This window comes from Dysidea avara, chromosome 1 (assembly GCF_963678975.1).
Source record: "Dysidea avara chromosome 1, odDysAvar1.4, whole genome shotgun sequence".
Lineage (NCBI taxonomy): Eukaryota > Metazoa > Porifera > Demospongiae > Dictyoceratida > Dysideidae > Dysidea > Dysidea avara.
Window position 1 is genome coordinate 59,553,898 of NC_089272.1, and position 27,438 is coordinate 59,581,335.

The following is a 27,438-nucleotide window of genomic DNA, read 5'->3' on the forward strand; positions in this document are numbered from 1 at the left end:
GCTTTCAAACAATTTAGGGTAACTCTGCGGTTTAAGTACTTGAGATATCAAAGCGTTCCTATTACACGTGTGTCTCACAGGGTGAAAGGTTGTAGCGCGCAAAAACATAAGAATACGACATGGACAAGCCGATAACTGAAGGAACAGAGCGACAGTTCATCTTAAGACTACCTCAAGTGAGTAGCTATGTTACGCTGAACCTTTAAAAATGTACTGGAAACAAGAGCAATGGCACTGTAGCATTGTCCGCTTTCCCGCCAAATACTCAGAAGACTGAGTCATTGAACTATTTTGTATACTGCTTGTGCTGTATCCCTAATCATTCACGGGGTACAATTTTAAATATCAGTAATTCTTAACTTTCCGTGTCATCGTTAGTGTCTGTTGGTGGTATTAAGGTCTTGATGTACACTTCACTTTTATCTTTGTAGGACGTTGCTGGCAAAGTGCACGAAGCAATTAGAGAAGATGAGCTGACAGAGAGACTACAGATTTCAGATTTCTGTTAGTTGCTAGTGTTGTGGCAAATACATGTACGATATGCTATCAGACACTTCAACTCTCATGCATTACATGAGGGGCACACGCATCAGATGTTGTCTCACGCATGGTTTTTCATCTCATGCATTGCAATTCCTGGAAAATTAAGACAAATTGGCCATGCTAGTGTGGGAGCTTCAGAAACTTTGGCACATGAACAATGTTCATAATTTTTACACATGAAATCAGCAGATAATAAAGGTAGAACGTAAAGTGACGATGCAAAATGTGAAAAGCAGACTGAGATTCTTAAATATGTACGCAAATACATGCATTTTATTGCATTATATTGCACATGCCTCACATTTGCCCATTTTCAAATTTATAGTAAAATGCTACCTCTCCCAATACTTCCCTGTACAAACCCCCCACAGGCCATTTTGTTTTGTGATGTCAACAAATTGTCAAATATGTCATTGCAGATATTGTCTATTTGTGTTCTGCTATGTGTCAATAATGTTCAGTGAGTATGCATAGCACAACAAGAAGTACATGCAAGTTGAATCTGTCAAACTAGCTTTGCTTCTACCTGTGTATTCTCCACACTTTTAGCTGATGTGAGGGAAGGACTTCTCCACTTTGATGACATCACGCTGTCTGCTAAGGTACACAAATTATATGTGTGCTGTGTAACTTTGTCTTTTTTATGTTGCTATGGGCAACCAGCCCATTGTTGTAGTGAGAAGTGTGATCAAGGTAATTGATAGGTTAATCAAAATCCATTAGCACTAGAAGTCTTTGTGAATTTTATGGACTCTGGTTGTTATGCTGGCATACTATGTGCATGCTGAGTAGTGTGCGTGCATGCATGTGCAGTGTGTGTATCTGTCATATACAGTAGAGTCTGGTTGTCAGGTGCATGTGCTTGATAAAACTATTTTATTATTAACATTTATCTGTTAACCGCATGCACCTAATAAGAAAACCTCATTGTAAGTGTTCATGGATTAACTCTCTTAAAAGTGATTTGTAGCACCACGTGTATTAATATTTGGAGTCCAGTTCCTGTACAAATACTTTATGTACGTGGAACATGGTTTTCATGCTGCAGAAGACATTTCACTTGGTGAGCATAGTGAAATCCACTTTATGTATTATTGGCCATGCATCATGCGAAATTTCGAGCTTGACAAACCTCTCATCTTATTTAGCTGCACCTCGTGTTGGAGCTTTGTGCTCATCCGCGTGCGCTCATCCGCATGCGCTTATCAACCAGTATGCGCTTAATATACATGTGCTTAACAATCAGACTCTATGGTGTGTACGTCTGTGTGTCTGTAGAATGTGTGTGTTTGTGCACGTGTATGTGTGTGTGTACATTGCATACATTGCATACATGCTTTTGTTCAGGAACATGTTTGTATTAGAAATATAGGCAAAAATACACCATTCCATTCACAATTGCACATGTGCTAAAAATACTGGTGGTTGGGGGGGCATTGAGTGAAGTCTTACAACAACAATATGGCGAGTATTATTGTACCACATTTACAATGGTACCAGGAGAGAGATCTCGAATCTCCACAGCACATGTGTCAGATAACTGACTATATTGTTTTATTCTACATACCTAATGATGAATTAGTGCAGTCACTACATTCTGTCTGGCCCAGCAGGTTTAGCAAAACAAAGGCTGGCACAGAACTGGTTTATCAGGCGAAAACTTGCTGGGGGTAATTACTTTGGTAGGTGGAGCAAGCTTTGTATAATTAAAGGCCAACTGGTTCCTGCAGAGTTCAGTAAAGTAATACAAGCCATCAATAACAGTGATCTTGTACTTGAACATGCTTTGAAGGTGCCATGAAGGCTTAAGCCAGCCCTTTGTGTATATAGGTTAACTTGTGAGTTACACCATTACTATATGTGGCAACCTTATAAGTAAACTGTGGCCATGTCAAATCACACTGAACAATGCTGTTTCACATATCCTGTAACCTACTTAACATAACCAATACGGTGTTGTTCTCACAAACAAAATTCAGGTCTCATTACTGGACAACCTGGGGGCTTGTTTTAGATTTTAGGCGTCACTAATACAAAGGGTACAAAGGGACTAACCCGTGAGGTGTCCTGATTTCAGGAAAGTTTGCACACTAATAAATAGGTTATGGCGAACAAGTATCTTAATTGTCTAGGTGTCCACATTTTGTAGTGTCCTTTTGAGTAGTCCCCTTGTCTGTACTGCAAGGCTTAGTCATCCCTCGGAGAAGGTCATTGTGAACTCATTCAAGCTAGCAATTCCCTTCCTAACCAGTAAGGACAACTAGTTACTATTTTAGGCAAGAAATATGCAGAGGTTATAATAACTTTTTTCCTACACTGCAAAATTGTTGACATTGCCTCTACAAAAGAACCACACAGGCCCGATAATCAGCCTACTGTTATTACTATATTCTCACTCTGTGACATGGTTGAGTTCATGAATTCATCCCTCTTTGTGTGCATATACCATGTTTGAAGAAAGGTAGACATGTTATGCAATGAAAACCTCATCAAGTGTGTTTCTGTGTATCGATCTGTACAGTGCACACGTAGACCAAGTGAAATATGTGTGGTGTGTGAAGTTTGCATGAGTACGTGTGTGTACACATACTATTAAACTATCCTTGAATCCATCAAAGTGTTCTTGTTAGAGATATATCCTGATTTCCAAGTATCTCTATAATACATAACAAGCCCTGTACACGGCAAGTAATACTCAAGATTTGTATTGTAGCCGGGTGGCTCATAAGGGACATGTACATATATTGTTGTTTGCTTTCATTTATGTTACAGTTGATGGACTTACCTTGTATTATTGAAAGCCATAAGACTTTGGATAAGAAATCACTATACAAAACAGGGGACATCTGCCAGGTAGATTTACATTGTGTGTGCATGTGTGTGTGTCGTGGGAATACATGCATGTGTAAGTGTTCGTGTGTGTTTGTTGATGTGCTAATATTACATCTAAACAATAAACAATGTTTTATTCATGGTGAATTAATATTGTGAGCACCTTCCAAGCAGATTATTTTGCAGTTGTTCATATCTATTCATGCTTACATATCATGCATTTCCAGACGTAATGATATTTAACAAAGCCTGTTTATTACATGGTATTTAGAACAGCTGATATGTTAATATATGCTTTCCATTTTTGTTCCTTGAATGGTAACAATGTGATGGTGACCTTTCTCTACCAGGTTTCTGTTTTCAGTGTGTGTACATTATAATGTTTTCGCTGGTCCTTTGTATGTGTGTGGTTGGTAAGTTGGGCTTCACTATCAGTTGTCACTACATAGTGTTGAAGCTCTATACTGGCTTTACATCCCACATATAGTGGGGTTACCTTATATGTGTTTGTGTTAGTACAGCTGTTCTAACCATAAGTGTGTTCTGTGAGTGTGCATGCTTGTGTGCATTCTGTGTGTTTGCATGCGTGCAGGTGTAGCGTGTGCGTGTGTGTGTGTGTGCATGCTTGCGTGCATACGTGTGTGTGGTGTGTGTATGTTTTGTGTGTGTGTGCGTGCATGCACGTGTGTATGTTTTGTGCATGCGTGCGTGCGTGAGTGTGTGTGTGTGTGTGTGTGTGTGTGTGTGTGTGTGTGTGTGTGTGTGTGTGTGTGTGTGTGTGTGTGTGTGTGTGTGTGTGTGTGTGTGTGTTGAGTGAGTATGTGTGTGTGTTGAGTGTGTGCATTAGTAAGTGCATGTGTGTGTGCATTGGCACATACGCACATGCATGTACCTTGAGTATGTGAGTGTGTGCATGCATGTGTACATGCTGTTTGTATTGTATTCATAAACCACAAATCACTATATCATACAGGTCACCATGATGCAACTTGTCAAGTAATTAAGAGACTGTATACACCCAGGAAGCATGCTATTATTAGTATTGCCCTGTCAGCAGCGTTTTTTGAAACCAATTCTACTCCCTAACTCATAACTGGCTTCTTCAGAATTTGCTAGCATCACAAATCTAATGAAATCGTATATATTTTATGTGATAGCATTTTGTCCTTGTATGTGTTGGTACAGTGCTTGTTATAAAACAACATCAGTAGTTTGACTTTTACACATTGTTATAATTAGTATGTTAAAGTTTTCTGCAAGAATGAAAACACCACATCATGTTTTAAATGTGCTTTGTGCTTTTCACATAATTGTTGTATGGCAGTGAATTTTACGTATTTCAAAGAAAATAGCTGATTTTGATGAAATAATTATGCTTTGCAGGCTGTACATCGGTTGATACTAAAAACGTGCATAGGAGGAATTTAGTTGTTAATTTTCTTTTATCTTTGTTCAGCGAAATAAGTGGAGAAATATCAATGTTTTATTTTTGTTGATAAGCAAGTACCCTGTTGCTAAATCCATTGTGGAAATATAATGGTTGGAGGCTTGATTTAATGTACTTCACACGTAATCGGCTCAAAGACTTCATATATACAATGCACCACTTTCAACAGCATTTGAATCCTGTTTATGGGTTTATTGTACATCACATGAATAGAATTCAGCTGGAAGTAAACTACATTCGTGGACTAGTTGCTAGCATTTTGTTGGGCTTTAGTTAATGTGAAGTGTTTGAAATGTAAAATTATCCATGAAAATTTTTAGTAATATTATTCCTTTGTGGGCATCAAATGACCAAAGAATTTGACCCGTGAAATTTAATACCCTTACAATATTTCATTGTTAATTCGCTGCTTCTGATGTTGCTTTCCTGTAATGTGCGTACACTGCAAAGTTGGTTACTGTAGGGTGGTTGTGTGGTTTGTAGTCTAGATGTGTGGCGTCATGTGTATGTATGTTATTGCATCATCTATATATGCCCTTGCACACCCAAGTGACAAAATCACAGACACCTTCTCTCTGCCTGATACGGGTTGTTGCATGACCTTTCAAAAAAAGGAAAGGAAGGACTATGCTATGGTGGACACATGTCACTAGTACGCACTTGGCTTACCAAGTGTACACTAGTGCTGCTGCTGGAAATTTAATAGGTCCTTTATTTTTACCATGCAAACCTCCACTGAGGTTCCAGATTGCATGCAAACCATTCAGGGCTTGCCGCAGTATATTTCAAGCTTGTAATCATTGCCAGCATTACTCAGAAGTCAGTGATGATGTTTGTGAGTGAACTAAACAGCTAACTTACAAGAATATTAAATTTTTAAACAGCAAACTGAATGACTGTTGTGATATCTGAAGCGTATGTTCGGAGTACACCAGGCCTATTTATTAATTGAAGTAGCTGCTTAGCAGGATTTAACTAAGTAGTGTAATTCCAAGACAGAAATTTTAAAGCTTCCATTTCATTCTAAACAGCTGTATTACTTTTCCCAAGGTTTGTTTGTACTATGTGGTGATTACCCACTCATTGAGAACGTATTGGCATGGTTGGATAGTCCATAAAATAGTTGGTGGAAGGGATGTTACATAATTTACAGGAAAGGCACAGTCAAACTGATATTCCCCAGTTGTACCACATGCCTGACTGAGTTGTTATAATCTACCACATGTTGAAACTGTTGTTTTACAGCTTGGTCTGTTGTGTGTCTGATGAATGGGAATGTAACCATGTCACTTTTTGCTTTTGTCTTTGGCGGTCCTAATTCAACAACTCTGTCTGGGAACTGAATTGGGAACAGTGACCTATTTTAACACTGTGACCATAGCAGTAATTTGCACAGCCAGACGTATGTACTGTATAATTGGATTTTTTTTTATTTAAGTGCTATGAAACCTGTCTTTAGTGGGCACTTTTTAGAGACATAGAATTTTTGATCCAATAAAGAGGCTTCCTTTTTAGAAGTAAAATGCTTTGAGTTATAGCCATGTCGGGAGGTTTTTTTTACAGTTTTGTTGTGTCCTTAATCCAGTGAGTTTATCCACTGTATGTGTTGTATTTCCTTGTCGGTTTACAAACTGTTATACAAACGATGTTTACATTTCTTAGTGCACCGGATGCAATTACATAACTGTTGATTAAAACATAGCTTGATGTTGCGTATTCTCCCTATACAGTATTTTCCCAGGGATTGCCCCATTACATACAATAGTTCATTGTAATTCCCTAATTATATTTGATCATCTCTATTGGATTGAAAGGAAATGGGGCTGTAAGATAATTTGTGGTTAGATTTATTAAAGAGAACATTTTTCTTTCATAGAATCCGGACCGCATAAGCCTATATATAGGCTTTTACACATGGCTGTAAACAAAGCGCTGTAACTTTCGAAGCATTCATCGTATGGCTTTGTAATTTGGGCCATTCTACTCGTGATGTAATAAGCATTAAAATGATACCTCCTACGACCAAAGTATAGGAACCGTGAAAATAATCCTTAACAAAGAACTACAAAAATGTGATACATACCTTTAGAAAATGATCCATAACTCCTTGCCAGTTGGTCCGAATCGCTGCAAACAAGTATTAGTCGAATCGCCATTCAATGGCGAATCAGGCCATATACAGCTCACGTGGTTAAACCCACAATCAATATGACGGGCAAGACGAAGAATGTGCTGTTGCGATAAAGTGGGACGTTATTCCTCGTCGCTTTATAACAAGTAATCCTTTGTTGTTACAGTGGTTATTTATCCCTCCCAAGTAGGCCAATGAATAAGCTTTCTATTGATATCTTGTTTTAGGCTAACAGAATTAGGAAAGGCTATCTAGCCTCACCATATAAGTTTGCTTTGTCTAAACACGTATTCCTTAAAAGTTACGTGCACATTTACGACTTAATTCCTTAAAAGTTTCATGTGCGTTTAAGGGTTAAGGCTTTATAGCACAAGTGCTGAAGGTCTGTAGGACACCTGGTCCTACAGCCTGTTTTACTGTAAGTTGTTATACATAAAGTAGGGTGTGCAATATATTGATGTTTAGTTGTTGTGTAATGTTTTTTTTTTGAAAAACTGAATCACTAAATATTTAACATTTAGTAATACCGCATACCAACGAATACCGGAAATTACCGGTTTTCAAATTATTTAAACAGTATTATAGCAGAACTTGTTAGCAAGAGTGGAGCAAATAGTGTAGTATGGGATTACTAGTAAGGTACTAACGGGAGACCAGTCGAATATGAGAGTGCATTTTGTCACCTCCATCTAAAATGTTTATTAAAAAGTTTGTTGGCTAACGTCTCCAATTTGTTTTCCCACTTGAAGAGTAAGCACTGCATAGTCTACAATGAGGTTATTGGTTCATTGGAAGTTTATACATATTTAGTGGGTATTTAGCAACACCGCAATATTTATAATTAAAATACCTTGGTATGATATCGATCAATACCACCCACCCCTAACATAAAGTTTGAAAAGTTGGAGAAAGAAAAAAAACATGAGTGGACCTGGGCAACCTCAAACCTGCAGCCATCTGATCTACTGTATCATAAGAGCCATCTCACTTGGGAGAGCCTGTGAATATATGAAGACTAATTATCATGTCAAAAAAATTGTACCAAAAAAATTCCTAACTCCAGTGAACCTCTGTGAATTTAGTGCTAGTTTCTGAAGTTTGGATAAATATATTATACACTATAGGATTATGCATACAGTAGATAACCCACCCCTATGTAAAAAATTCATCCCCCCCTCCTGTTAACAAACAAGTTTGTGTATTGCAAGCTAAGTGACATCCCTCCTGTTATAAAATGTTTGTGTAAGATACTTGATGTTATTCAGTAATAATATTGTTGTGGATTATTCACAATGGGTACATGCACTTATAACTTCATTTACACTTTGTCACGTATCGTGATGATGCGTACTACTTATCTGTTGTGATTGGTAACGTAGTAGATGCATCAGTTCCTTACATCATACCAACATGTGCGTGTGCGTGCGCATACTGTATACTATTTGATTGTGGGATTTCATTTTAGATTATGATTTGCAGTCATACGGATGATGGAGGTGATGAAACAGAAAGGCCTCACAAGAAAGACCATTACAAGAGATATCAGTTGAACCATGGGAGTAAGTGTTTATAGATACACAGACTGTTTTTACATGCAGTGTTTGGGTGAGTGTGTACATTAAGCAACGTTTGTATTGACACGTGTAGCCTTGCGCGTGTGTAGGTTTTATGGGATTCTTGTTGACTTGCAAATTTCATTGCTAAAGGAAAAAGAAAAATATCAGTTGCTGTGTGTAATAGTGAAGACAAGTCATGTCAGCTTTACATAACATGTGTATGTATCTTTAGTTTAGCTTCATTTTCCAGTCTTACTGCAGCAGTACAGCTATACTACACTGTTAATATTTACACGTCACATATATAAGCCAGCCCCTAAGTGTACAGGCAAGCATGGCAGCTTTCTATACTATGTGGTTTTATCTCGGTAAAACCTGTCTATTTTAGACAAGAAATTTGCTGGGTGGCAGGTCATTTGTACACATTTGGAAGGTTTTCTGTTTATAGACATTACAGATTACCACCCTATTATTACTTGAGCAGTGGCCTAGTTAGACAGGTTTCACTGACATCACAAAAAAATCTGAAGTATCTTGACTCACTACAAAGTATAAGCGAAGTCTTTCTAGCCCAGCTAATTGTTTGGTGTACTTTGGTGTCATACATGTAACTGTTTCCACTGATCACTATTACACTGTGGCTGGGGTGGTGTGATTTGTGGTGGTGTGATGAGCATTCAGTTTGGGTAACATTTTCTATTGTTTGCTAGCTACAAGACTTAATTCGTTTATCATACAGCATCATTGGCTCACCAGATATTTTTCAACGTGTAGATACATACCTGCTTATCCATATCAACAAACTGTCATTATTGTTGCTGGGCGAAACCTGGTAGCAGACAAACTGTGCATGAGTGTGTTTAGGTCAATGTTTGATATTTAAGCTGATATGCTGGCATTATTGCTGTGGTATGTTTAGTGGTGAAATGTGCTGACTTTTATTGTTGTTTTGTGACCACGGTGTGGTTTATGTGGTGGCTGTGATCTTTCTATTTTTATCTGTCTTATTCGTGTATTCATTTTAAGCTACTAGCGACCAGTTGTATGCGAGCTTGACACAGACAGCTAGAGCATACTTTGTAACCTCTTTAATAAGACTTTATTACAGTGTAGGTCCCAAACATAGCTAAGGTGTGTTCATGACCTCATTAATGGGACCACCTCATTATAGTGACCATGTCAAGTTGGTCCCAAATACACACAACTAAGGTGTACTTCATGAACTCATAATTAGACCACCTCATTATTGTGACCATGTCAAAGACTCAAACACAGCTAAGGTTATATACTTCATGACCTTAATAAAACTACCTTATGAGCCAGTTGTTCATGAGAACTTAAACTTACAAGAAAGTTGTTTAGTTATGTATATACATCATCAGTAACCATAGGTACGTAGCTCAGCTCAACCATCCCATCCGATCTTCACATGTTGTGGGCTACCCTTTTCTTATTAAGGGAGAAATACTGCATACATACATACACACACACGCACACACAGACAGACATACATACATACATACATACATACATACATACATACATACATACATACATACATACATACATACATACGTACGTACATACATACATACAGATATGGCGCCATACTCACACAGATATGATTCATGTGTTGCTAGTGTGGATTTTGATTGCATTCAAACTTAATGTCTACTGATATCAGAAAATTAGAATGCAACCAAACTGTGCTGTAGCATGTGCATTGAGTCTGTATGATAGATTGTATTATTTTGCAATACTAATACTAGGAATACTAGTTACACAAGTAGCGTATAGGAGTTACTTGTCCATTAAACAACATTTCTTGCTATACTGTACATTTGTTTGTACTATACATATACCCATTGAACACTTACATTATTGTAAAGTTTCTTGGAAGCAAGACAGGTACGTAGTTTTCTGTTTTCAGGATTTAGAGATTACTGAAGCCTGCAACATTGTACGATTTTACAACATGATCATTTCCTGCCGTTATCAAAATACTCGGTGGAGGTTGGTCACATGCTGTAACCATGTGATGTGCGATTATATAACCAGGCAAGACATCAGGTTTTATAAACTAGGAAATAATACTTTGAGCTGAGACGGTTTTGGGATGTGTAAGGGCATGGATCTGTGGTATATGTCATGTTGACATCACGGTATGAATGATGGTGCTAGTATGGAGTACTTTAACCGCATCTTGCATTACGACATTCAACATCACAGGTACATGCAAGTAACATGTTTGTATTGCATTATCACGGACCAATTTCTCTTTAGTAAGGCTTCAAACTTGATTGCTCATAATTATTGTAAGATGATGGTAAATAGCCTATGCTACAAAGTAAAAAAAAATAAATTGCTGATTGAAGAAAAAGAAATAAAAATAATGCCTTGTTATTATAACTTTACCTATACATGTAGACATGTAGATATATCAAACAAATGTTAGTGTACGTAAACAGATTGACTCAGAAGTACATGCAATTTACTACAGTTACCACTTCTCATTGAACGTTTCCTCGACAACAGAATATTATTGTAGTGGAATCATTCACGGCTGATAAATCCCAATTCGTCTAATTAATGACACTACTGACTAAAGCTTACAAGCTGACCTTTTATTGGCGCCTTTTTAGTGTTGCTAGGCAGGTTGGCAGCTGCCACAACTACCAAGTTTGGCGCCAATGTTTCTACCACTACACCAAACTTGTGGTGTTCACTTATTAGTCAGTGTATATAGGTTGGTATTGTTGTGTGAGTAAACCACAAAGACCGCCCAAAGCATTCTGTTAGTGGTGTGTGTGTGTGTGTGTGTGTGTGTGTGTGTGTGTGTGTGTGTGTGTGTGTGTGTGTGTGTGTGTGTGTGTGTGTGTGTGTGTGTGTGTGTGTGTGTGTGTGTGTGTGTGTGTGTGTGTGTGTGTGTGTGTGTGTGTGTGTGTGTGTGTGTGTGTGTGTGTGTGTGTGTGTGTGTGTGTGTGTGTGTGTGTGATTGTAATCTATTGTGACCCTTTTACACATCAAAGTGTTTTGTGGTTATACAACCATGTATTTTGGCTCCTCAACTTTATGATCTTTCAACAGTTTGCTGCATTCATGCGTACGTAAATTCTTTTGGCCTTATGTTTTCCTCATACTGAAATTGCTGTACGATAAAACACCACCATTGGAACCTTAAATTATCAGAGAAAAAATTACAGCTGCGTAGCCTGTACAAGTACAGCCTTGCGTGGTGTTGTTATTAAACAACCAAACTGAGTTCAGCTTCTATTTTATACCTACCGCAATAGCTCTGTCTTTCAAGCAGGACTGTTCAGACTGTCATCTCATACTAGGAGATATCATATTGAATATGTACTGCATGTAGTACTGCTGATATTACATATCTCTATGCTGTACTTGTATCTCATCCCATATCCCCTTGTGAATGGATCAGCTAGTTTTGGCAATTGTGGCTTTTTGGTATGTTTACTTTGAACCATAAAATATTGTCTAGTCTTTTCATCGGTCTGTTTACCTGTACATGTGGTGTAGCTGCCCAAACTGTAAAATAATAACCTTTTAGCAATTGTGATCTTTAGAGAAAGTTTTGTTATGCAAGTTTCTGCGTATCAGATTTTTGTCAATCTGTTTACGTACACTAACATTTGTTTGATATATCTACATGTATAGGTATAGTTATAATAACAAGGCAATATTTTTTTCTTTTTCTTCAATCAGCCATTAATCTTTTTTTTATTTGCTGCATAGGCTGTTTACCATTTCACATCTTACAATAATTATGAGCAATCAAGTGTGAAGCCTTACCAAAGAGAGATTGGTCCGTGATAATGCAATACAAACATGTTACTTGCATGTACCTGTGATGTTGAATGTCGTAATGCAAGATGCGGTTAAAATACTCCATGCTACTTACTTAGGAAACCGGTATTAGGGTGAAAGACACAATAGTTTTGGGAGGTGTATGTACGTATGGTGACATTGATCAATAATTTCCACATACAGTAAGCACATTTAGCTGTTGCTCCTTGTAGCAATGTCATGGGTTTCATTGTAGTAACCCTTGTTTTAAAAAAAAACTAAGCTATTATAACCTTGTACAAGACAAGACCTTGTATTAAGATAGCACCTACTGGCCTTCTTTTAGGACCAGTGGTTTTAGTACAGATAAATATAGCACAATATATCTAAAGGGAGCAGTGGCTTTTAATAGGTGCTTAGGCTAAGAGATGTGTGATGATGCCTGGCAAAACTACCTACTTTGTAAGGTGTGCAACTGGTCAATTTAGTAGTGTTGCACCGATAATCGGATCCGTTATCAGAAAAACCATATATTGGCTGTGTTTTTTGTATATCAGTATCGGATCAGCACCATGATGAAAAAAGCAGTAGATACAGATATATGTATTTATTTAGAAATACATGCTCATGATGTTTACAAATGCATCAAGTTGCATTTTCCTACATTACAGTGTTGTTATTACTGCTTCAGTGTACCGTCAGCTGTTGTTATAGCAATACTGCTGCTATAAACAAAAATATTGATCCTTCACAATCAAATTTCTGGTAAAAATTGCTACAGGATAGATACTGTATGTTGTGCTGTATCGGATCGGTTATGTTTATCGGCTTGAAAATATTATCCAATATCGGTTATCAGAATATCAGCAAAATCTCATATCGGTGCAACACTACAATTTAGTACCTAAAGTACCACATTAATGTCAGTCCCATTTGTCTAACCATATTATGTAGTAGTATGTACATCGAGTGTTAACACATGCCTTAGGGGTTACTTTGTTGACCTTGATTGTCTATCAAATTTAGCACAGCTCATTGAATAGTGTACTGCAATATCTAGTAATAGTTTTACCGCTGGCTTTGTTTATGCCTGTTGCTAAGCAAAACCATGAAACACAAACTCGATTGGCTCTCAATAGCAAACGTGTAATGTTTCTCGCAGGTGTAGAATTTTTATATTACACCCATGTAGTAGTATGTACATCAAGTGTTAACACGTGCCTTAGGGGTTATGTTGTTGACCTTGATTGTCTATCAAATTTAGCACAGCTCATTGAATAGTGTACCGCAATATCTAGTAATAATTTTACCGTTGGCTTTATTTATGCCTGTTGCTAAGCAAAACCGTGAAACACAAACTCAATTGGCTCTCAATAGCAAATGTGTTATGTTTTTCGCAGGTGTAGAGTTTTATGTGAAACTGAAAGTGGTCTCAATCGAAAGGTTAAACCATGGTCTCATTATACAGGTAAACAGTATTTTATTCAGTATGGTCACAACTGAAAGCTTATGCCTGTGTCTCAAATAGATGCATGTGTTGTGTTTTTGTGTTTGTGTGTGTGAAATGACCATAGCTTGTCCTGGTCCTATGCCATCTTAAGAAGTATATGGCAATGATTATACTAGACTAATTAGCTCACCCACTGTTTTATTTCACACCCATGAAGCAAATTTCCAAGTTAGTATGAGCAAGAGTACATAATAATAGAAGAGGGAGGAGAGTGTCTAACTGCTATAGATTCGCCAAACGCACAGCGCTCAGACATTACGCAATCATCTATAGCCACCAAAGGTTACAAACGGCGCTGCTATCTCGATTATAGGCGCTGCCCTCTGAAGTAGGCTTCAGCATTATACTGCTTCAATCAACAGATATTAAGTCTTCTGTTCACAAAAAGGTATTGATATATGGCTAGCTGTTCTATGGATTGAAGTAGGAGGGTTTGAGCGCTGTGCGTTTGTACAGCCTATATTGAGAGTTAGACACTCTCCTCCCTCTTCTATTATTATGTACTCTTGGTATGAGTAGCCAACAGGCCCTTGGCTCTACCAAAAGGTAAGTAAGTCTTCTTTACTAATGTGATTGCATCAGCCACTTAGTTGTGGTGGTCTTAATACAAAGGTGGGTAAATCAACAGGTGGTCTCAGTATAAGGTGACAAATTCCAGTTTAGTGGCCTCATGTTAACAATCATTTGTTGTGGTGAGACACACACCAGAGGAAAGCCATACAAGGTTGTGTTGATGCAAGGAAGCTTTACAAATGTTGACAGTGTTCCAATTGAAGAATGCAGGTAAATTTTACTTAAACGAATGTTGTACACTAGTTACAGCGTGCCAATTCATTTTCGAAAAAGAGTTGACGGTGAACAGCTATCTTTATAAGAGTACTGGTAGCAGTAATCAATTGGCCTATTACTCACAGCTGGGGAGCTATCTCACCACCTATACTCTTTTCCAATCTATTGACTTGATATAAGCCTCAGTAACTGCACATAATACACATCCTGTCAGGCAGGCCACAATACTTTTGTTCACTGTTATGATGTTTCACACATCAAGTGTATGTGTTTATTAGAATGTTTTCAGTCATAAAAGATGTGTACAACCAAGGAGGGCTTCTGATTGGCTTGTGCTGAATGAAGACTTATGAAACTATGCTTTGATGTAAACCTTGTTCAAAAGTAATGTTTAGAAGGATTCATTAATTTCTTACCTTGTGTTGTGAAACAAGTCCAGAGTCTCATTTGTTTAGGCTAAACACACACACACCACACACTACATATATTAGACACGCACACACACACACTAACACACATACAAAGCAAAGACTAACAGCTATTGCCGCCCAGCGAACCAGCACTGGGATGCCTGTGCACTACTCAGGCACTTGAACCTTGTGCAGGCAAATCCTCCTGGGGCAGGGCTAGTAACCCACAGGATGACTGTACAGGTCTCACGGAGAGAAGCCGTGGAACCTAAAGTTTCACAACAACCACAGTTCACAATGACCACAACACCATTAAGTGAGACCAGGACAATTGGACATTTGCTTTCCCAGTTAATACCAGCCACCAGGTCTCCATTAACAGCTGGGTAGACTGGAGCAATGTGAGAAAAGTTTCTTTGCTCAATGAAACAACAACACCAAACTGGCATAACATGGGGAATCAAACCTGGGACCATTTGATCACCAGGCAGATGCCCTAATCACTTGGCTATGCTGCCTCTCTCTTCTCTCTCTCTCTCTCGCTCACTCGCACGCACACACACACACTACACACACATGTTTACTTTGCTACCACCAGTGATTCAACCTGTACAATAGGTTGTCGTGGTGCATGGCACGGACCACAGCTATGTAATCGGTTACATTAGTCAGTGTGGTCCATTCACTACCTATGTACCCTTCACAGCCTTCTACAAAGTACAATCTTTGCGTTAAAGTCAAGTCACTTTCCTGTCCACAGTCCCATACCTTGACACATTTATCCATGGTCCGATTTGTATTGTATAGTTTACACACATTTAGGGCCATTGCCTCTCAAATAAGAACACCTTGGTAATCAGGACACTTTTCCATGGTCCAATTTGTACACACATTTAGACCCCTGAAATCAGGACAGTGAGGATACCTTGATAATAAATATGACAACTATGCTTGATCTCAATTTTAATAGTACACAACTGATTTTGTTAACCATTGCCTTAGGACATCATTATGTGCTTTCTAGCGTTTGTTCTCCTATTCCTTTCAACAAAATCTAATTGCCATGATTAATTTAGGCAATTGCTAATTTGAATATTCTATTGTCTCGGTGAAACAGGCTATAAAGTAGCCAAACCCAAATGCTTATGGCTGAAAATTGACCCATTATCTGAGCTGTAAACAACAGCTGTGCTATAAAAAAAACATAACAAATTTTTAATGATCCATTGAAGAGACCCATCCTGCCAGTACCGGAGGCACTTATCACTGGCTAGCCTATCGTTGCTATGGTATCTAACTCGTGGCGAATCCTTACAATGCAGGGAAAGCTAACGGTCCTGTTTGTATAGTCATCAATTGGCTATATGGTATATGCAGTGTTTAATGGCGTGTGGTTATTCATTGGTTTGAGGTAGCTGTATTTGAGTGGGTATCAAGTTACCAAATGTTTAAAGTGTTTCAGTATGTGTCAAAACATTTTATCCCACCTTTGGTTGGAATATCTATAGACAGAAATGGGACCAGATGGTACATGTATTTAGGTCCAAATTTTATATGCCTACCAATGTAGGTGTGGTGTATTTATGATGTACTTACACACTTATATTATGTGTAATTGTTTATGTCACCAATCCTGTTTATTGCATGGCATAGTGAAATTTGTTTATTAATCTGGCTGACGTGCCAAAATTCTCTGACTATATTAAGCGGTGACTACGCTGAGCTGGTCAGTTTAGACAGGTCTTTGCTATGGAGTGACCTGAGTAGATGAAATATTATATGGTAGTAGAACAGCTGATATGTTGTGATTTGTTTTCGTTTTTTGTTCCTTGAATGGTAACAATATGATGGTGACCTTTCTCTACCAGGTTTCTGTTTTCAGTGTGTGTGTGTGTACTCTGCAATGTTTTCGCTGGTTCTTTTGTGTGTGGGTGTCATGTGTAACCTGTCCATAGAGAGTGAGTGTCATGTTTCAGAGGTACAATTACATGAAGACATACTTATCAAAGTTCAATTCTTTATCCTCATTGTGAGGGCATTTTTTCCTTTTATTAATTTCATTAGTAGGTCATTCACATTTTATTATCTATGTTTTACCTTATTCATAGGAAGGTTTCATTGTTGTCATGTCAACTGAACAGTGGTTGGGGGTATTTTGAAAAGGGGATGCATTGTATATGTGCTTTAATGTTTTCCCTTATACAATACAGCATAAATATTCATGTAGTGTGTTGTGTGTGTGCATATAGGCTCCCCTTGGTCAAAACATTTTTGTGTGATGTTTTTATGTTATATACTGGTTTTCTGCAGTTACTCCACCATTGAAGAATGTTCGCAAACGTCGCTTCAGGAAGACAGCACGAAAGAACAAACTACTTGAGTCCCCTGAGGTGGAGAAGGAGGTGAAGAGGTTGATAAGAGAAGATCTAGCAGCCATTAATGTTGGTATCCTTTTTATCTATATACCTATCTGTGTATATTACTTGTTGTAGCGTACATATATGTTATGTTGCTTGTAACAAACGTGAACGTAAACACACAATTCCATTACAGTTTGGTTAGTCATCTCCGCTTCCCCCAATATTGTTAATATCAGTTGCTGTATGTAGCCCCCTCCATGTTGTTACTATGTACGTACGTATGTACATACATTATCACATCTCCTTTCTCTCAATATGACTGTGTGCTTGTGTTTACGTGCGTGCGTGTGTGAGTGTGTGTACTTTTACATTCGTGGCATTGTGTCGTGCTTGTGTGAGTGCTTGCTTGTTTGTGTGTATAGTACGTGCATGCGTGTGTGATGTGTGTGAGTGCATGCTGCGTGCTTACTTGTGTGTGGTCGTCAATGCTGAAATAAAATTAAGTATGTTTTTGACACGGTTTTGTGGTTACATCAATAAACTGTTTACAGATTTGTGGTAGTGTGTGTACATGGTTTACAAGGGTGTACCTGCATAAACTTAATAATTAGTTTCTCATCCCTGCCTGCCTGCGTAATGGTTTCATGTTTTGTAATACTGATGGCTGAATGCAGCCACTAAGCAACTCTGTTTAGTTAGTAATGCATTCTTTGAAAAGTTGCATTCTTGATCATGTGAGCTATTTAATTCAGCCATCATAATCTAGTGTACAAAAGTAAAATTGAAATCCGCCTGCCTGCATTGCTATTTTGAGTATTGACTAGTGAACAAGAAATGAATAATGGGTTTAATGTGTGGATATGTATGTAAGTATGTACAATGAACAGTGACTTAGCGGCCACCTCTAGGAGGCCCCAAACATAGCTTCATGACCTCATTGATAAGACTACTTCTTTTAATGTCCTAAACATACTTAGACAACCACCTCATTATAGTGACCATGTCAAGTAAGTACTTCGTGACCTCACTAATAAGACCACCTCCATATCAAGTAGGTCCCAAACATAGCTTTATTAATAAGATCACCTCATTATCTGTAACAGTGAAGAAGCATATTTGCAGTGTAGCAATGTACTTGTACCTATCTGGTAGTTACGATTAGCATTCTGATTGGCTGTTTTAAAAGCCTTACTGCAAACCTTCAACATGTGTGCAGTAGGAGTCATCTTCTCAATCCTGCATGCTCAGGTGAGATAATGAACTTTGTTCTCAAGAAATCAATTCCTAATAATAATCCCTAGACAAGTTGTAACAAGAACAGGATTCAGTTCATTCTAAGAATCTTTGACAGGTTGCAGCATGTTAATAATGCCTTATAGTGACTTCACAGGAAACTCTTAAGGAATAGTCAAAATAATAGTTTGTTGTATTCATTGCATAGAGGTTTAGTGAATCCTGTTAGAGGTGGTTTTGTCTGGCTATAACTAGCTCCCATGTAAGGGGGCTGACTGGAAGTGGTAATGCTATTGGTCCTCCTTTGTTTTGACCATCTGTGCAAAAAGTTAACATTGAGTATAAACTGCTTTAGAGCTCACAACTCTGCTTATGTTTGTAGTCAGCTACCCATGAAATCGATTCTGAGGGTAGCCAGCTATGCTGCTTTCACTGTAGTATAGCATGATAAACCACCTGTATAATGTGGCCACCACCTGTCTAGGAAGACCAAAAGCTGTTTATGTATTGCAAGCGGGTATTGAGACTGAGGTAAGGTGGTATAGTTTTGTTAAACAATAGTTTGTGTAATCATAAGCCAGTACTTTAGACTTTATATGTGTTTTGAGTTCTTGTTTATTATTTTTGTGCAAATACCTTATGAAAAGACCATTCACCTTGTGGTGATTATAAAATCCATTAATTTTGGGATAATCTGTTTAAGGATGCAATCGTGCTACAATGACTTGTTGGCTAAAGTGACTGAAAAGTCTTTTGGCCAATGAGCAAAGCAATCTGCTCATAGAACTGAAGCAAACATTTTATGACTATATTATGTATGTTTAAAGAACTTTAGAATGAAAGATCAAATCGAAAATAGTGCTGTATGTGCCATACAGTACAGTTTATGCGACCACAGTGCTATATTGGTGACCACAGTGCTATATAGAGGTTAGTTATAGCAAGCACTGTGCATGGGCTGACAATGATCAGTCATGCGGTACCCGACCCTAAAATCGAGGTGATAGGGATGATGCACTCCTGAGGGTCTTCAAGGTTCGTCCAATCATTATCCAGAGTGAAAACTTGTTTCACTGAAGACTGGTGAGTGTCGAATAGTTTCATGCATGTTTGAGCTCGAAGTGCATAGCTAGGAAGTTCTTTAAATCAGTTAAAGCACTACAGGTTGTTCATGCTATATGAAAAATATAGCACTAAAGGAGTGGTCTCAAGACGAAATATAGCACTCAGCCTTGCGTCGTGTATTTGTGTTGTCTCACCCGCTCTTTTAGAGCTATATTTTCATATAGCACTCGCGGCAGTGCTTTAACTAATACATATGCATAATGATAGCCCACTATTTAACACATGCCTGGAAGAATCTTCTATCATATCAATCTCTACTTGTTTCTTAGGGGCTTTTTAATCTTGATCACTGTAAACAGGTTCAGGGTGGCCAGTTTGGGTAGAGTCAACCAGAATGTGTGTTATTGCTTTATGGTTACACGAATTCAGTAATTGGCTGGGATTGTTTAGACATGTTGACCATACCAATTAGCTGTTGCAGCTGCCCAAGATCAACCTGTCTTTTCATACCTACATAATAAACAGATTTCTGGTGTAATGTTGATAGTTGTAAAGCTGCATTTTTGGGTGTTGTTCAGTTAAGTGCCATGTCAGAATGGCGCCCTCGTAGGTCACGTACAAGGCTATACAAGGCTATACAAGGCTATACAAGGTGGTGACATTTTGCGCCTTTTTGCATTCTTTGGTTTTGTGTATGCATATTTGTACCTTGGTCAATAGAGTTTCCATGTATGTATTGGTGAGTAGTTAATGTACACAGTCATACATATTTGTACTACATATGTAGACACTTGATTAAATGCCTGTCCAGTCATCTTCATCTTGTTGTCACCTTCCATGTAGTTATTTACAAGCTTCAAGTTTAGATAACAACCGGATACATGGAGTTACCTTACTCGGTGATATGCAAGCACCCTCTCTTGCAACATGATGTGTGTGATACGCCTTCTTTGTGGTGGAATGGTCTTTCATTGTCCTTGCTTGCAAGCCAACAGCAGGGCGTGCATAGCACATACATGGACGTGTGCTGCACGTGCATGGACCACATCTTGTTTAGAGGTGCACCGTATGACTTAGCTGCATGATATTTTGATAGCCGATATTAAATTATCAAGCCAATAAACAAACCCGATCCGTTATTTATTTATTTATTAATGGATAAAACAATGTAGACACATTAGGCCTGATATGGTGGATACATTAAAATTTGCACTCTAATTTTAGTTATAAAGTGACAGAGTGGGGCTATAATTAACAGCTGACATAACATAAACAGATGTTGCTAGGATATTACTAGAGCATTAGTGCCCATCATGTATCAAGACACACGGTAGTGTGTCGTGCGGCCCAAGAAGCCGGCGCGCAACCCCGTGAGTATATTGATATCTGTATCTGCTACTTGTTTACACATGTTACTGATCCGATACTAATATGCTAAAAACAAGGCCGATATAGCGATCCGATTATTGGTGCACCTCTAATCTTGTTGTTGTTATTACTGCTTTACAGTGTCCAGCACTGAAGATCTACATAGTAATGTTGTGTTGACCTGCTAGTACTGCAACATCTGTTCTCTGCGTTCAAGCTATGTGACTGGTTTCTTTGGTGTATGCTGTAACAGTACTAATGCATCTGTCTGTAATCGCATTGTAGAGTATTGCTGAAACTGGTATATAGCATCTGTTAATGTGATTATATACTAGACAGCAATGAGACTGAACGCAATGAATATACTAATGCTGTGATCACTTTTCCAAGACCTGTGTATCTCTTGTTGTGCAATATAACAAAAAGCCATACTGTGCTCTGTTGTAGTGTAGTCGATGATCATGTTAATCATCGCATCATTAACCCTGTGAAGTCACCTTCTACTGGTGATTAAGTAAGAGCTTCCTCTAAACTGTGACATGTTTGAAACAACAGACAATTGGCATTAATGTAGAGATGTGTGCTGCATAATCCCAGATTGGGAAGCAAGTAAGCACTCCGTGGTAGCGTACATAGAGAACTGAAGTATCGGTGGATGTTGACAATAGTGAACCAAACACTGTTGTATATAGCCAATTTTTGTGCATAAATTTCTGCGAGCATTAACTCTGAATTCAGTGGTACACATTGCATTACTGTTATGAGAATCTTTGTGTTCGGTGTGTTTTGGTAACTAATTGATCACCCAGTTACAGACTACCAAAGGTTGAAGTCACTTCAGAGAACCAGAAACTACCTTTTAGATCCCGTTTCATCTTCCATCTATATGCCTCACTGCCTGTAGTACGGCAAACAGAAGCCTTACACAGACAAAACTTGTGCAAGCCAATAACCACAGTATAATCATTTTATGGTGTTTTTGAAAACTCTTGGGGGAAGATGGAATGAATTTGTTTATTGAAATATTTGTCACCTCAGTAATATAACTTCCATGATTGATATTGCTTAGCACAGCACCATGATCAATGCTTATTATGTAAGAGGAATTATTTAATAATTTACCCTTTTAACACAGCTTGTTCACTTGTATTAGTGGGATAGGAAAGTAGCAAACTTCATCAGTGACTGTTTACATTATTGTTTCGGAGATATTACGTATACCGGTCACATGTAATAGTGTTTATAGCCTTATTTCACATTTTTGCTACTAGCTGAATATGTTTTAGGATGGCTAGTTTGACTTCAGTGGAGTGAGTTTGGGAGGTCCATACTGTGGATTATTCATCTGGTTGCATGCTCAACTGTTCAGAATTTACTTGCTTTAGTCCAGCTGTTGAAGTTATTCCTTTCCAGTGTTATCCTCCTCAGTAAAGCATTGAGTAAAAAACTATATGGCACTGCAGATACTCTATTTAGAGCAGTCAAAGATTCTAATGGAGTGATCACACAACCAATAACTCACAACCATTGACTTGATCATCCCATCATCTGTATGCCACATACTGTTGTATCCTGGCTACCTTCTTCTCTCTATAATCTTGCTTAGCTAACCGTATTTATTTCTAGCAGTTTGTTGATCTAAAATGGTCAGGAGGGCTGTGCTACGTTACGCTGCTCTTTCTAGTTGCTGGTATCATATTATGAATCATGATAATGGAACTACGTACATACAATAGCACACGAGGTTTATTTCTGTAAACAAAGTAATGCATCAGCTACAATATCACATCAGCACTAGAAAGAAAATGTTGCTAACTGATTTTGTTATACTAACAACCAGTAACAGATTTATGAATATCCAGCAAGACTGGTATGTTTCTTTCTTACTATCAGTGCTACAATGCTAGTACTACATTTGAATACACTAGGTCAGTCTTTCCACTCAGTTTAACTGTGCCAGTGTTGTAATATACTCTAATAGAGCATTCATCATTGTGTGGGTGTGTGACTGTTTTATTAGAGATAGTCATGTCAGCCAAATCAGTTTTCAGTTTTAACTTACTCAGATACACTTAACACTGCTGTTGTTTATACTGTAATTCTCTTTATAAAATAAATTTTGTAGGCCAAAATTATATTTTTACTTAAGATCACAACACTAGCTTTAGTTATCTACTTGACATATTAACTGTGTGGCTTACTGGCTTTAATACTTGGAGCTATTGGCTTTCAACCAGATATATTAAGCATCAAAGAATGACACATGGCATACCATCTTTGAATCTTTCTTTCCACTGTAGCTACCATATGATGTACTCATGTAAAAGTGTTGTTCAAATTATTTTTCCAGGAGAAATTTTCATGAAAAATGATATGTACACTGCCTGCCATTAAGCATGCCGTTTTAGGTAGGTGTAATAGAGCTGGATGATATACCAGTAGATATTGAAGGAGAAGGTATTTTAATGATAATGTTACCGTACCGGGTTAATTTAGAAAATACTGCCGTACCATCTAGAGTTAGATGACAGTTGATTCATAACATTGCATTTACCAATGTGATGATACTTTATCAATGTAAAGAGAACCTTTTTTAGTTACATTAAAGCATGCATGTTTCATTAACCGCCACCTATCACACTTCCAAAAGAAAGTCCATTTGGTATATTAGAAATTCAATCCATAACATGGTATGCATTTGTACCGTGATATTTTCCATAATACCATACCATCTTTGACAAATAAACTAATGTTCATTTGGTTCCACATGGTGTACTTTGAGACAATAAATCACTCTCTAGAGTTCCTATGGATACATATACATAAAACTGACAAGGAGAAAATATTCTGACTACCTGGCAGAGTCGTGTAAGCGTTCGAGCGTTAATCAGATGGCTGCAGGTTCAAGGCTGCCCAGGTCCAGTCATGGACTTTTTCTCCTTCCTCCACCTGTTCAAACACACTGTCTGTAACATCTTTTAACAGGCTGTAGGACCAGGTGTCCTACAGACCCTGCCGTATAGCCTTAATAGAAAAAAAAATTCATACTGCCCAGCTCTAAGAGGTGCACTGACACACTGGTATCGGTATCGGTGCAACCAGTGCCGATACCAGTACACCCTAGTTTTAAGTAATTGTGTGGATTTTACTACCATGATAATTATAGCTATTAATGAATGCAGAAATTCTTAGAATGTCAGCTTACTGTAGCAAATATAAATTTGGTAAGGTAGACCGACAGCATCATGACAATTTCAATGCTAAATTGGTAGCACATGAAATTTGTAAATGTTCACTTGATGAATTACTAATGCAGATTTTGGTGGCATTTTTCACTTCCGAAAGTTAAAACTTATATTATGATGCATGGTGGATCAAAGGCTGCCTCCAGTACAAATCAGTTATAACTTTACCCTCCTATTGGCCACTAATTACAGTAGTTTAAAGACATCAAAAATAAACCATAAATGGCACCACCACAGGAAGTTACAATACCAGACTATGAATTTTGGCTAATACATCAAGCTGATGAATCACTCTGTAATTCATATCACAGCTTTAGTTTTGCAGTTACTTGTCTAAATGAGTGGGAAAGAGTATAGCAGCTGGGCTGTCCATATACCACATGCTTGTTCACCAATAAATTAAGATATACCACTCAACAATGTCGCTTGAGCTACACATCTAATTGTAAAATAGTTCAACAGCTGGACTAATTGGCAACGTGCTCATTCTTGGGAAACGCTACCGTTGAATTAAGTAACCTTGTTAGACAGTAATCAGTGAATAAAATAGTTTGTTCCTTGGGCATGGTACTCTGTGATAGAAAATATTAGCCTGGCTTTCTGGCTTCTTTCGTGATACAAATGGGCACCTTTGATCCGCACATTCCCCATGCCACTGATCAGTCATAACAAATCTATTCAGTTTGTATATGATTTATAGCATTCTACACTTGGGCCAGTGGCCCTTGGGTGTTGTGTTTACAAATCAGATACAAACATCATGGATGTGTTACAACTATAACTTGTATACTCTTATGTATTGATGTATTTGATAGTCTGTTAAATTCGATAATGGTTGTTGTGTATGTGTCTAAATATATTGTGAACATGTTCCTTAACAACAATACAACAGATTTCAAACTGGTCAAACAAGATGAGGCACCCAATACTCCCAGGTGAATTGCGCTGTACAGTAACACAGACATTGCACACACGCATGCACACACACACACACACACACACACACACACACACACACACACACACACACACACACACACACACACACACACACACACACACACACACACACACACCCTCCTCCATACCACTGCCATAAAATGGTCACGTGACCCTTTTTTAGGGATGACCCTATTTGCTTTTTTCCCCACGTAATTGTCTTTCCAGCATTTCCCCTTCTTACACCTGTACCTATTTTGCTCAAAATTTCTCTATTTTGTTGAGCATCAATAAAAATGAGTTGTAGTACTTCAAGCTTATAAGCATGTGTGACTGCTCTATTAGTGACTGCTTTATGATTTCTAGTTGTTCCTATTAGCATATATACTATGTGTGACTGTTCTGTTAGAGCATCTTTATCTTTTTCATACAAAATGTGCTACGTAAGTTGCCATTCCTTGGTGCTCATTTTTTTCAATTTTCCACCTATTTTTCTGGTATGTTGCTCCTCCATACCACTGCCGTGGTACTACTGCCATAAAATGGTCACACGGCCCCTTCTTATGAAGGGAACAAAAGCGAAAAGGTTAAAATAAAGTTGTTGGGCAAAAGATCTACACTTGTGTACTGACAATCCCGGAACACGCATACACAACTACATGCACGCACACACACATACACACACGCACGCACACACACATACACACGCGCACACACACACACACACACACACACACACACACACACACACACACACACACACACACACACACTGGTAGCTACATAAACACTTTCATCAACTATAATGTTCATAGCTCATAAGTACCCATAGCTTGGAAATATTTTTTTTAGTTGTCCCAACCACAAAATACTATAACATAGAAATGGAGTACTATTAGCAGATTCTACAAGTTCAGGAATGGCTTACAATATCACTGATTGTTGTTGTTCTTATGTAGTATGGCATCTGCTGATGTATCAAGATGTCAGACACCAGCTAGTAGTCAGAAGGAATTAATGGACACAAGAAATCAAGGTGTGCTTACAGTCACATACACGTAATACTTTTAAGCTGTGTTGAGGTTTCTAGAAATATGATATATAGGATGGAGAAAGTAATGAGGTCCTCAGACTTCAGTATGAATGACTGTTCTATTACAGTATTTTGACAACCACTGTGTGTTCTATTAGAGTAGTTTAGCAGAGCCCTGTATATAAATGAATGGTTATCTGAGCAATTCACTTATCTAAACACTTTTGTGTTTTGAACTAGTACACAGGTGTTCGAGGTCTCACTGTACATAGTTAGAATCTGTTTTGATGTATTTGCCGTATAGCGAACAAGGGCTGTGATATTTTGACAATCCTTTTATGAAACTTCTTTTACTGGTGAATCTCCAGCTGCTAGTTTTTCCATAGTAAAATACAATAGGCTGTGATTTGTGAACTTTTTACCCTTGAATTTTAAGAAGATCAGTATTTCACAGAGTACTTTATTGATCGGAAATAACTTGACTTTGGAATTAACTAAATGGCATGCAATACGTGATTACATACAGTTTGTAGTTATGTAAAGCTGGCCTGCTCCACATTTCAAACATATAACAGTACTTGTTGTCTTTCCAGTTAATCCAGAATTGTTGAAGATACTGGAGGAAGCAAGCAGTGACAGTAGTGGATCTGTCAGTGACTTTGATGTGTAGCAGTACACAATGTGTATGTACCTTGATGGGGGGAGCTTATACTGATATGCAATGTTGGCAGATACTGTAGTTCATGTGACACACGACATGTTGTAATCTTCAGTAGTTATATTGATTTGTACATTAGCAGTATAAGAACTATATGAGATTGCATAGTTATGTTGTTCATATAATGTATTTACCCTTCTTACAATGTCATGGCTAGTTGTGTATCTTGTGTGTATGTGTTTGTTGATGTACAATAGCTAACTTAACTACACGCTTGCATTCAGTAATACATAGCTGCATCTACACTTTTGCGTCAGTTAGCTATAATAAGTACTTTGTGATTGATGGTCATATTTCAAAGGTCACTTGAGATGATTTCTGCCCTCCTTCACCCCATGTCTTTTATGTTGAAGTCTCATTGATGGAACATTTTGACAATCCAGATCAACTTTGAGATGCTATTACTTGCAGCAAAGTGTGCAAGCTGCCATGCCCTAACTCAACCAAAAGGTGTT

General features: G+C 38.0%; 1 protein-coding gene across 1 annotated transcript; it reads left to right on the plus strand.

The window, feature by feature from the left end:
- The first annotated feature begins 29 nt into the window (after positions 1 to 29).
- LOC136238244 (transcription initiation factor TFIID subunit 7-like) lies at positions 30 to 27,194 on the plus strand. The gene is made up of 9 exons (XM_066028604.1): positions 30 to 176; positions 432 to 504; positions 1,093 to 1,145; positions 3,316 to 3,396; positions 8,419 to 8,512; positions 17,333 to 17,467; positions 25,186 to 25,228; positions 26,192 to 26,268; positions 26,859 to 27,194. Exons 1-9 carry the CDS (start codon positions 120 to 122, stop codon positions 26,933 to 26,935), a joined length of 690 nt encoding a protein of 229 aa, XP_065884676.1. The 5' UTR covers positions 30 to 119; the 3' UTR covers positions 26,936 to 27,194.
- The last annotated feature ends 244 nt before the right edge of the window (positions 27,195 to 27,438 follow it).